This window comes from Thunnus albacares, chromosome 2 (assembly GCF_914725855.1).
Source record: "Thunnus albacares chromosome 2, fThuAlb1.1, whole genome shotgun sequence".
NCBI lineage: Eukaryota > Metazoa > Chordata > Actinopteri > Scombriformes > Scombridae > Thunnus > Thunnus albacares.
This window is the reverse complement of record NC_058107.1, coordinates 16,661,986-16,675,153: the sequence shown is the minus strand read 5'-3', so window position 1 is coordinate 16,675,153 and position 13,168 is coordinate 16,661,986. Positions and strand designations below refer to the sequence as shown.

At 40.6% G+C, this 13,168-nt stretch overlaps 1 protein-coding gene across 2 annotated transcripts in view; it reads right to left on the bottom strand.

Annotated features, from left to right (window-relative positions):
- The window catches only part of adgrv1 (adhesion G protein-coupled receptor V1), a 113,177-nt gene that overhangs the window by 83,219 nt on the left and 16,790 nt on the right, over positions 1–13,168 (bottom strand). Inside the window, exons 5-22 of one of the 2 annotated variants that reach the window (XM_044369112.1) lie at positions 12,512–12,616; positions 12,145–12,258; positions 11,450–11,680; positions 10,858–11,195; positions 10,483–10,753; positions 8,730–9,056; positions 7,966–8,142; positions 6,537–6,760; positions 6,191–6,223; positions 5,271–5,397; positions 4,906–5,091; positions 4,391–4,571; positions 3,783–3,946; positions 3,571–3,694; positions 3,188–3,448; positions 1,973–2,099; positions 1,527–1,750; positions 60–794 (exon numbers count right to left, since the gene is read on the bottom strand). In XM_044369112.1, the coding sequence (XP_044225047.1) occupies positions 60–794; positions 1,527–1,750; positions 1,973–2,099; positions 3,188–3,448; positions 3,571–3,694; positions 3,783–3,946; positions 4,391–4,571; positions 4,906–5,091; positions 5,271–5,397; positions 6,191–6,223; positions 6,537–6,760; positions 7,966–8,142; positions 8,730–9,056; positions 10,483–10,753; positions 10,858–11,195; positions 11,450–11,680; positions 12,145–12,258; positions 12,512–12,616 (3,949 nt within the window). The remainder of the gene's footprint in view (positions 1–59; positions 795–1,526; positions 1,751–1,972; positions 2,100–3,187; positions 3,449–3,570; positions 3,695–3,782; positions 3,947–4,390; positions 4,572–4,905; positions 5,092–5,270; positions 5,398–6,190; positions 6,224–6,536; positions 6,761–7,965; positions 8,143–8,729; positions 9,057–10,482; positions 10,754–10,857; positions 11,196–11,449; positions 11,681–12,144; positions 12,259–12,511; positions 12,617–13,168) is intronic. The other variant, XM_044369120.1, reaches the window with a different exon arrangement.

Genomic DNA, 13,168 nt, shown 5'->3' with positions numbered 1-13,168 from the left:
ACCTGATTCATGTCAGTATGTTATGTTTAATACATCTCTAATACTGTAAAATAGCTCACCATCAGTGATTCCCTCTCCTTTGATGCTCTTCAACCCTCCAGGAATGGGGTTTCCATCCAGGAAGAACTCAATAATCCCATCATCGACTGTAATGATCAAATGTAACCATGTATTATCCTCCACAAACTTCTCAGCAGTGGCCCTGGCCACTTGGGTATTGTTTGATCCTATCACTGTATAGTACAGCATCACTGTGACATGAGACTCGTTGGTGTGGACCTTCACTCCATAATACAAGGTCCCGTTCCTGATGCCTTTGGAGACTACGAAGCCATCTGTATTTGGTCTAGGCACTAGCCATGCAGAAAAGGTAAAGTTGCCCAGGGCAGCGGGCCCATCTTCAGGGGAGATGGTCCCATAGGCTCCTGGAAGGCCAGAGAAAAACCATGTGTCTGTGGCTGAGTGGTGTCTTCTGGCATGAGGCCTGAGCTCAACCTCGTCTGGGAAGGAAGCTACAAGGAGCAGGTCATCCATCAGTGGAAGGCCGTTTGGGAAGCGGCCAGAGACAATCTCCCAGGCAACCTGCACATCACCAAAAATACCCTGCTGTCGGAGGATGGTGAAGGAAGTGACATCAGCCATATCATCCATTGAGAGTACATCTTCAGCTACTTCTTGATCCAGGTTGCTGTCAGCGATGGCAAAGACACCGAATGGGTCGTCATTGAAAGGGATGACAAGCGAGGCATTCAGAGAAGTCTCAGCCAGTCGTCCACCCTCCCCTGGGTAACCACCTTAAAAAATTAGACAAGAGCTGAAGGGTTTTTGAAACAAAATATAATTTAAAGGGTTTGGCTGGCAATTTTCTATATTTTTCTTACTGTCGATAAATCTCATGTGCAGAGCAAAACCGACAATGAACTCACAAGTATTGTGGCTGTATCCAAAGTCTGATAAATCGTGTTACTGTCTGCCATAGACCTCTGTTGTTGTCCAAAAACTATTAAAAACACATCAATGAGCCACATCACCACATTGGGTGACATGTTCCTTCATCCCTGAAGGCAGTGGTTACCGTAGCTTGTTTAGAAATAGCACCAAAGAGTAAAAATAGCAATAAGATATAGTAACCCTCAGAAGTGAGGCTCCTAGTACAGCAGACGCCACTGTGTTACTGTGCATGCACAGTGGCAGGTTACTGTCATATCACTATTTTTACTCTTTGGTGCCGTGTCTAAACAAGCTATGGTAATGTCACTGTACCACTGTCATCAGGGACAAAGGAACATGTCACCTAGTGCAGCAGTATGGCTCTTTGATACGTTTTTAATAGTTTTTGGACAACAACAGAGCTCTGTCAAACAGTGGAATAAGATATTCTCAATACTGAAAGCCTAAGCTGATGACTAAAGTTATATTTCCTCAGTATCAGTAATCATTCGTTATGGTAGCTGCCACATCTCAAATGGTGACTTTTTACATGTTTACATTATCTGTTAAATCTATCACTTTTCTCTTGAACTCACCTGTGATATTAACCAGCCTAAGGACAAAGAACTCATTGAACTCTGGAAGCTTATCTGAGATCGCCTCCAGGACAATGGGCTTGGACTCTTCCCCAGTGGTGAAGGTAATGGAGCCAGATGTGTTGGTAAACTCCTGGTTTTCATCCAGTGGAGTTATTGAGTCATTGGCATAAAGCTGCCAGAAGACTGTAACATTACCAAAATGACCCCTTGCACGCAGGACACTGGCACAGATGAGAGAATAATTTTAACAACAGTGAAAACTTCATCTCAAAAATGGCAATTTTCACAGAATGTTGTCAATGCATTAGAGGTAAAAAAAAAAAAAAATCATTTGAAGCCATTCTTCAAAAAAAATGTTCAATTAATATGACAACCACCAATATTTTAAATTATTGTAAGATGTTTTGCACAAGATAAGCATCTATTGAAGAACTGTTCCTTACTAGAAGTTATTGGTTTTGCCCTCTTCAACACTTTTTTCTGTTGGCTCCAGGGAGAAAATCCCATTGGCATCATCATTGGCCTCAATCACCACAGTAGCCGTATCTGCTCCATACACAACAGCATCACCTGTGTACACACACACACATATAATCAGGTTAGATCAGGACCTACATAATGATTTTATGTCAGTCTGTATCCTCAAAGAGATGAAAGATGCTTTGCTTAAATAGATGTATAGATAGGCGCAAGAGAGACTAACATGGATTTCACTGGCCATATTGTTATTGTCATGCTAAATTTCATGCAATACGGGGAGGCTGTCCAATAACATAGCACACCATAACTATGGCAACCAAGACAAGAAGGAAAGGGCTTCTTACTCATGAAAAAACGAGAGTCCAAGAGTAAGGGCTTCTCTCAGTAAAGGAGTTAAAATGAATAAAGTCAAAGATAGAGCCTCAATAAACTTTTAAGCTTTTTTTGTATAAAATTAAGGAAGGAATAAGAACTACTAAAGAATATTTAGCAGAAATAGCATTCACACAAGTGCAGTAACCTCCCACAAGCAGATACTTCAAGTTGCCAGACTACAAGAACACTGAAATAGGAATGCAAATCTGCTCATAATTAAAAAGACAAGGTAAAGAGTGTCAGTGTCCCAGTATGAGTTTGATTGACTCCAACATGAGGGTCATTGACTTTTAACGCAATCCCTATATAAAGGACAATCCCCTGGCATAAACCAGAGCCTAACCCTTACTCTACTCTACTCCATGTCATTAAGTAAAAAGAAAGAGGCCAGTGGAGTAGTCAGTCTTTGTGTCTTAGAAAGTCTGGAGTCTGGTAATTAAGGTCCTGTTGGGGCCCACCAGTCTTTCATTCCCATCCCTGACAGACAATACTGGGATTAGAAGAGCTTTCAGTGTTACCACAGACAATGCTAAATAAACCCAGCTACTCCTCTGTGTACATATACAACTGGCATTAAGACAAGAAAGGATAAAGGGAAGGGAAAGGGTAGTTATATGGAGGTGAGATGTGTAACTAACTTTCAGTTATTGGTTACATTCTTTTAGAGGGATCAATATATGCATATGAAGTTTCGACACATGCACTATATTACATGACATAAGCACTGATTCACAAACAATATCCTTATAATATACAATACACCGCTGAACTAACCACTTGTTTAAAAGGAAGAATATACTCACCTGTGGCGTTGTACAGAACAATATAGAAGGGTTCATCAGTCTCTGGTATGTTGTCATCTTCCACAGCCACGGAGATGTTCTTCATCCATTCACCCACCTCATACACCAGCAGCGTGTCATTACTCAGCAAGGTGAGGTCATCTGGCAATGCATCACCGTATTCCACACGATACATCACTGTGGCAAGGAAGTCTGCACGTCCCGCCCTCAGAACAGTGAAGTTGGCCACGCTGCCTTCCCGAAGCTGTGCGACAACAGGTTCTTAAGATGAGGCAAGAGAGATGACCGGAGACAGGGGAGAGGAGTGAGTGGCTGTAGTAATAATATATGAATATATCATTATAGTCTTTCAGAAGATCCTTCATATACAGTAAATTTCTTACCAGAAAAGTAAATGGGATCATCGTTCTTATTAATCTGTAAACTGGCATTGAGGATGTTTCCCATTCTTGCTCCACCTGTAGCATTTAACAGCGTGATGGTGAAATTCTCCATGTCCTCTGGGATCTTAAATAAAAAATAAATAAAAATTCAAACAAGGAATATAACTCTAATTGGGTTGGCATGCATTGTTGAGTGTAGTTAATTGTTTTACCTCATCAGGTACGGAGAAGAGAGTGAGGTTTTTCAGGTACTCCCCCTCCTTGAAGGTGATGTTTCCCTGGAGGGGGCTAACGTCTCCGGACAGGGCTGGCTCCAGAACCCATGAAACAGACACCTCTCCAAAGTGACCCCTGTTCCTGACTACAGGGTACATCGCTGTGAGAGAGTCAGAATAGACAGAGACAATCTGTTTAGTCAATCAACTTTCCCTCAAGTCATCAAATGTGGTCCTATTACTCTTGGTATAGAACATAATGATCATGTATTCTTCTGGTGCCCAGCTTAACTTTTTATGTTTTAAATTCACATTTTTTGCCTGCCGGCTCCACAAGTTGAACAAAGCACTAGTTAACCTGCGTGAACTTTCTGCTACAAACAAATTTTATTTACTACATAAACTCTAATTGTTCAGTTTTTAATTAACTAGCACATAAAAGTTCATTTACAGTAAAATACAAACTTTTATCACAGTCCAGCTCATCCTACATGTAGACAAACGTGCTGTGATTCATCCAATTAGATTAATTTTAAGTGTCAGTGAGATATCACTTGACATGGAAAAGTATCACTATTATCTAAAAGAGTGCCACTCCAATGTACCTTTGTGCATCTCGTTCCCTTTGCTTTCATTGATGGCCATTGTCAGTCCTGATTGGACAAACTCAATGACCCCAAAGGGGTCGTCATTCCTCCGCACTGTGATGTTGACCTCCTTGTGGTTGCCAAGGCGACTGGGTGGAGTGCTGTGGCTGCTAAGTACCACAGAGAAAGTTTCGTCCAGCTGCATGCACACACATACGCACATAAAAACACACAGACACACACACACACAGGTTTTCATGCATCAAAAACAGCGTAATTTTTACAATCTGTTATATAACTATAACTATCTTGCAAAAATTAAATTTGAGATACATTACAGCAGTATGTAGGACAGATGAAAACCAGGTGACTTATTTTTGCCTTATTTCATGAGACACACTTGCAAAAATCTTGAATCAAATGATGGGTGACTTGTTAAATTATCTTAAATAAGATTTTAAGCTAGTTAGATGGACATTATTTTGTCATGATGGAAATTAATGTTATATAAACTTCAAAGGTCATATTCTTACCTCAGGCACCCCATCAGGCCTAGCCACCAGTGCCACCACCACCTCTCTCTCCCCTGGTTTAAACTCCAAGATGCCCGTGGCACCATAGAATTCGGTGTTGCCTGAAGGCATGACAGCATATCGTACCAGCTGTTTGAGCAGCTGTCCCTGGGCTCTGACCACATGCAGCTCCACAGCCTCACCCTCCTAGGTGAGTAAGTTTAAAGTTTATGATGTAATGTCACCACATCCAGAGACAACAGAGAAAATAACTTTATTTAATTACTGTAATTATCAATTCACACTGTTTGTAGCTAGTTAGATACAAACTACACAAACAAATTTAGTCTTATAGTTTGAAACCGCAGTATAAATCTTAGACTTACATTGATGACCCACGGACCTCTGGAGAATGGAGAGAACTCAAAGACTCCCCCGGGATCATCGTTCTCCAAGATGACAATCTCCCTGCTGGTGAAGCCAGCCTTCAGGATCTGATTCTCCACATTACTCCTGGGATACATACATGCAAAAACAGTATAAGTATCATCATAATAGTTAGCAAGCATTACTAAAACATAGCAAAAAATAGATTGCAAGAGATTGTATTTGGCTAAATATTAGTTATTATGCCTTCCTTAATGAGGGATTGTAGAAAGCAAAGAAGGCACATAAATGCCCCCTACATTGCAGTCGATGAAAAGTGTTTGTGTGTTTGCTTCTGTTGTGTTTTGTGCTTCTACAACATTATGCAAAATATCACGACAAAACAGCTGAGCTTTAATTTGAACATTCCCTGTATTGTGTAATGCTCATTCATTATTTGTTCCGTATGCTGTTAAGACAACTCTTATTAACAATGTCAATCAACACCGTGCCTGCATCTTTATTGCTCTAGATGGGTGTGTGTATGTGTGTGTGCGTTGAGAAAATTGGAGCCAAGTAAGCATCACATAATGGGTAAATTAGAGACAAAGACATGACAGAATGAAGTACTCCAAACAAACAGTCACAGCCAAGGCACTGCATGCATACAAACACTGACATCTTTAAAAGGGTATACAATCAAGCCTGGTTAAATTAGAGCGAAACACATAAAGAAGATACTCTGTTTACTCCTCACAACCACTTTCTTTTGGATTCCCTTTTTTTCACACCATCGCAGAATCCCCCCACCCCATCTCAAAGCCCCTCATCCCCAAATCAACCATAGACCCCTGAAATCCTGAAGTAGGCCCTTCTCTGAGAAACAAGGTCCTGATTCACACCACACAAAAGGCCCAGGTTCACTCCACTCTCCACTTACCCGAAGTACACTATAAAGCGTGCAGTCTCCACCCTGCAGGGGAGGAGTGGGAGGGAAGCAAAGCTGCCGTTCTCATCAGAGCATAGACTAACAGATGAACCCATCCCCAAACCACCACCACAAACACACACACACACACACACATATTTACAGAGAACCAAGGGAGGTAGGGGATGAGATCACATCCACTCTGTTTTCCGATCCCACTGGACTCACTCATAGTTACATAATATTTACACTCTAAACCCCTCAAATGTATTTTATCATAATTATGTTTGTGGACATAAGGTTCTAATAAACCTTGAAAATTCTTAACAAAATTACTGTGTTCAATATCTCTCCATACCTATCCAGAGTGAGCAGTAAGGTCTCATTGACTTCTGGTATATTGTCAGCCAAGACAGTGAGATTGATGGAGGCATCGCTCTGCCCAGAGAGGAAGATAACAGAACCACTTAAAGGCTCCAGATCATTCACTGTTACGTCTTCAGGATTGGCCCCTATTGGATGGAGACTCCAGAACACTACAGCCTGACCATCTGTCCCATCACGCCGCAGAGGGAGGTTCACCTGCAACAAACATTGCGAAAATGAATTACAGTACATTTATATATGTACACACAGAAGACTTGCTTTATGAACACAGATTGGAGTTGGCAAAGACAGGGGGGGGGGGCTTTCCTGACTAGAAGCATGGAGTTTTGTTAATTTAACACTGTGTATGAGGGTATGACAAACAAAACCAAAATATGATCTTGTAGTGCCACCACCTCATACAAAAGGAAGAAGATCGTATTTGGCACTGGAAACCTTTGAAGGGATGTTGAACAAAGCAGGTCAGCAGACTGAAGTGTGTGCACTAAAAGGTGATATTTATTAACAGAAATATAAATGAAACCGAGGCAAAAATGAACCCTGTGAAATTCAACAAAAATAACCTAAGCTGAAGCAAAGAACAAACAAATAAAATCTGCAGCCTCACCGAACTGGAACGTACCATCTACTCAGGTTACCACAGGGTGAGCTAGACTGATAACAAGCCTTCAAAACATACAGAACAACACTGATGTAGAATTTATTTGTTATTGCTATCACAATTTTCTATGGTCACACACACAGCTATGAGTGCACCAAATCATACAGAATGTCATTTAGTACAGAACAGTTTTATCCTTCTTACCTCAACTTGACAGTGCCTAATGACTCAGTGCTTAGTGCAGCTAATGATGTACACTTGTTGTTACTATTACTGAGTAAGCAGATGATCTGCCCTACCATCACCAAACTCTCAAAAAGAATAAGAGGGCTGAAGCCCTTCGACAAAATATAAAATTACGAAACACCAACTACTTGAATGAAACCTGTATTCCACTATTTGTGTAACATGACTGGTAAATTAACAAAAACATTGAACTTGAATTAGTGATTTAACGCAAAAACACTAAGAATGTTGGGAACCAAGTCCCAGTGAAAAGGGAGAGGAGCAACCTTTTCACAGATGTTCATCAATAATTAAACATGACACTTTTTCTCACAAAGTCATTGATATGGTAATATAAAAAACAAGGTAGATTAAAGGCTGTCAGGTAACTTAAGATCTTAGCTAAAAATTGTTTTGTGACTCCCTGACAGGATCATTTATATTTAATAGTTCATTAATGGTTCATTTTTGCTTCCCGGTACATTCTTTTTAATAAAATAAAAAAATAAAGATCCTGAACACAGAAATTATACTATTTGTATGTACCACCGCTAAAATGGGGGTTATATCTTACCATGCTGGTATTGCTGTCCTCTGGTTCATAAACCACCACCGTGGTATTACTGGTAAAACCAATTTCCCCGTTGGCAATGTCTGGGGTGACTGTCAGGTTTAGGTTGAGAGGTCCCCCAAACCTTGGGCTGTTTGAGGGAATTGGGGGATTGATATCTACCAGCTCCAGTGCATTCAACTAGGAGAAAGAGAAAAAACACCAAGACTCAAACTAGGGATAGATATTTAGATGAAAACTTTTTTAAAAATAAAGCATGTTTCTATAATCAGTCATCAATAAAGAATACAGCTGTAACTACATCTCATTATTTCTATTCTGTCACATTTCAAGAACGGTTGAATTACCCCTCAGTGCTCCATTCACAGCTTTTATGTTGGTGCATGTAAATGTTGAAAGGCCTGAATTTAAGTGTGTGGTGTGATTATAGTTTTGAATGTGAAGAAGGCTTTTCTAGTACTTTTTTTTGCTTGCTTTAAGAGCTGGGTGATGTTGTTAGTTTGGACAGTTAGGCAATTCCCATAGCAACATGCCAGATTTGAGTGCCAAATGTCAAACGATTCACAAATTCAAATGAGGATGTAACTGATGTGGCCTGAAAAACAAACACGAACGGAAAGTGTATATATTTAGACGTGTGAGCAAAATGTTTCCTGGATTACAACTTTACAAAACCATTATATCACTAAAATGGAAAAAAATATCACATTTCATCCAAACATGTGTCACTCATGTGTTGCACTTTAACTTGTTCCCAGAATTGTTACCTGTATTAAGAAATGAGCCCCGTTCTGCAGAAAGGCATCATTCCTGATTGGCAGTATGAGGTGGACCGCCCGCTCATTGGAGAACACCACATTAATGGATCTGCTAACATTCAAAACCTGGTCACGGGCCAACGCTGGGTCTATTGGACCTGCAGGAATGTAGAGGGCTGTGAGAGTCATAGACACATCACCCAGAGTGCCACCGTCGCGCAGGAAGTTTAGAGACAGGAAACGGCCCTCAGGTTGGCTCTGGATGCTTTGCTCTTTTTCCAGGTTAAACCGAAACATCCCATAGACATCGTCACTGTCCTGGATGTAGAACACCATCTGGGGAAAGAGTGGAGGAAGACCATGGAAAGAATAGGAGTAAAATTGACAAATTAGCAAAAGAAAGGAGAAGTACGCAGATTTTGCATTTTGACTGAAGACAACATGATTAAATATACATTCTCCATATTTCAAAGAACACATAGAACTTGCTTTTGGAGCCTTGTTTGCAGATACAGTGAGAAAAAAAGAAGAGAGACTGAAGCATGAGGAGAAAACTGAGAACTGAGGTACTTTTTCAATAGTGCAAGATATTGTTTTCTGCTGACCACATTTGAATTCCGTGAATTTATTTTTATACACTTTGTCTTGGAAAAGAAAAGGGATTTCACATGTTTGACACATGGGCCTCGGAGGCAGCAACTCCAAACTGGTTTCAGTCCCATGCTCAGTGTGGAGTGAGGTGACTGATCTTTAGAGTGTAAGGGGGTAATTGCACTGAGCTCAAGGTTCCTCATCAATACCTTGTTGGAATTTTGTTGTATATCCTGTTTTTCAGTTACTAAAATTAAACCTTGAAAATTGAAGGAAATAAGGAGAGGTAAGGAACAGAGAGGAAAGAAAACAAGTGGGACTGAAAGTAGTAAAACAGAGCCCTGAGCTAACTTTAGAGAGGCATCCTCTTTAATTAACTCTGCTAAGACTGCTAGAGTAGTTTTCATGAGCATTTTAACTGTGGCTCATTCATTTCCCTGAAACCTACACTTGTCTCATGCATTGCCTGGCATGTTCACAAATCAGTTCTATGTAATGTGTGTTGGTTTGTGCGATTTATCATGTGTAACATTAATGAAACTTAACAGTGATTCACTTGTCCCAACTATTAAAGTCATCTGTTAATTCTTAAAGGGATTTCTGCTGAGCATACTCGCTCTACACAGATGGCAAACAGGCCCTGTAACCTCACAACCCGAGGTGCTGTGCTTATGTGTGTTTGTGTGTGAACAAAGCAGAGTTTGTATGCACCTCATCTCATGCCTTAAACATAAACAAGACCTAGATGCGCCCACTGCTTTCGCACATAGCCAAGAGGCTTGGACAAAGATGGAAGCTATAAAAAAACCTGTCACCACTTCACCCATGCTTTCTAAAAAAAACACACAGACAGACACCACACACAGAGTGCGCCTGCTGTTTCTGCTTTGTTTTGATTCAGCCACATTAAGGGAACACCCACAGAGCAACGTGACAGACTAAAGGGTCGATTTTTGCAGAATGTGCCAAGTTTGCCACTGTACCTTACAGTAAATCACACACAAACACACACCCATGCAAAACACATGTACAACATCTGGAGGATATGTTCCCTAACAAGTGCACCCTTCCCTCTCTGTTCGTTCTCTGTTGCAAACACATCATAGCATCAAACAGAAGCTGTAAATAAATACATAAATACTGGCCAATCAAAGATCTTCTATGAACTGACCTCCATGGGTTCGTCAACCTCAGCATTTCCAGTTACAGTATTGGGCAGCAGCTTGAGAACAAAGGCCTCTGCCTCTTCAGGTAGCTCATCTGCCACGATGTTTATTGGAATCACAGCTGTCACCTGACCGGCAGAGAATTTCACTGTCCCCGCTGCAGGCCTCAAGTCATCTGACACTGGGGAGCGGTCACTGGAGTTTCTACTGATGGTCCAATTGGCAGACACATCACCGTAGCTGCCTCCATTTCTTACAATAATAATGCCATCGAATCTAGGGGAATGATAGAAGAAAACACAAGTTGTCAACTTTTTATTATGATGCTTTTACACTTAGATTTAGACATACATTATAGCTATTATTTGTAAGTTTTCCACCTCTGTGTCAGGTCTTCATTGATGCTGATTGGCTGAATGACTGCACTGCTGCTGATTGACAGGACGCCGTGAGGCTTGTCGTTGGGCTCGATGGTCACTTGGACAGCATTGGGTGATACTAGCACAGCATCTCCTCTGACTGTCTCCTCTAGCAGGACCACGTGGAAGGATTCTGCGATTTCTGGCACTTTGTCATCGTTGATGTTAAACTGCAGGCTGGTCGTGTAGACAAACGGAGGGAATGTAATCGTTCTGACTTGCTGTAGGTCAAGGAAATCCACAGCTGGTGTGGCACTGCCCAGTCCTTCACCGCTCACCACCATGTAATCTACAGAGACCTAAAGACAGTATGTCCAGATGTTTTATATGAATGTATCTAATGTTTTTTTATGCTGCAATATGCTGTATATATATACTGTATATACTGTACTGCATGTTTGTAATTAAAAGGTTGAGCCCTATTCTTCATCAGCCAGAATTTTACACACTGCAGAAGTTAACATGCACAATTCTCCAAGTTGATAAGGTCAATAGGTCATGAATATTGCTAGCTTTTGAACAACAAACAAAAAACTGTATCTTAGAAATGTACCTCAGTGTCAACAGAGCCGATGAGTGGCCCATCCTCAGTCAAATGACCGCGGGTCACATTGAGGGCAATGACTCCAGCAGACTCTGGTACTGCCAGGATAGGGTAGGAGAACCTCAGCGGGCTGTCATTACGCCGGATTCTCAGCTGGACACTGCTGGCGTTGGACCTGAGGAGTGCTCCACCTGCCACACCCGTTAGTCTGACCGAAAAAACCTCATCATCCTCTGGGATCTGGTCCACAGAGAAAGGGAAGCACATTCACAGTTACACACAGTACATGGTACATTTTATGCAGCTGTTTTTAAAAGTCTGAACATGTAACTTTGAACATTTTAAAGTCAAAATAATTCAAATTTTATGTTCAGACGAATGATGCACATGTGGCCTCTCATGAAGGGGTCTTTAGAAATGTTAACCTTTAATCATCAGTTAGGCCAATTTGTACAGATAGCAGGATGTGTGTGGTTAGTTTTGTATCAGTCAAACATATTGTATAGTATAGGGGTTTGTCCTATCAAACTTTGAACTTTGACCTTTAAAATAGCAACAACACACATCAGAGCAATCTGGGTAATCTGGGTAATTTTGTCAAGCAAAATCTAAGAGAATGATAGAGAGACAGATGGACGGACAGATCGTCACAAGCTAATCCATATCTGTGACATGGTGGTTTGAATGGGGAGCTTGTTCAGTACCTGGTCATCCTGGATGAAAATATTGAAGTGAACTACAGCCTGTCCTACAGGGATGGTGATGTTCCCTCTGTCTGGACTGAGGTCCTCAATGGCAGGATTGGGACCTCCAGAGATCTAAACACCAAGGAGTCACAGTGATGTTTACACTTCAGTATGTGTAACGAGAGAATTACATGTTCCTCTTTAGGTCAAAATTCTCCAAGCTCTTGGATTGACAAGTCTTGTTTTAACCAATAGGGAAAAACTTACAAACGCGTCTTCATCAAGTTAAAAACAAGCCAGTTTGTCAGATACATATCAATAACATATAAGCAGATATAAATACAGTATCTTAGTTCTGCTAGTTTTATGTATATTGTCCTCTCACCTCAAAGTTCACAGTCACAGTCCCATATGTTCCCTTTTCTCTAATCAGGGTGAAAGGCACATAATGGTTCCTTCCTCTCGGTTCGTCGACTATGACCTCTTCAGTCTGAGATGAGGAAGGTGAAGTAGACAAGAAGAAACAGACAGAAATAGAGCCCCAATCAATTAAATTTAATCAATTTCAACAGAGTTTCTTATTCACAATTAGAATAAACCAAGTTATACTATATTATATTATAATGAGAGCAGGGATAAAGCAGTGGCAAGTTAAACAAAATTGTTTCGTATTCTGTTTCAGTAAATAAATGTGATTGAGCGCTAACAAATATATTCCATCATAACATGGAGTAAAAATTACATTCAGTCTCACTGTATTTAGAGTCATTATCATTGACTTAACATTTGGAAAGTAGATTTGTTTTTCTATGTAATTCTAGGTTCATTTGTCATGACCAAAAAAATTCAGGAGTATGCAAAAAAGAAGGAGAAAGGAAAGCAAAGAAATGCTGCACAAGAATTAGTTTAGTATCCTAAATACATAAATAAATACATAAATGCATCCACCAAGGCCAAGAGGCCTTTATAGATTCTAAGCAAGCCAAATCATTATCCAGCATATGAGACCATCTGGAGGTGTTAGGGCAAACAGTTCCCAATA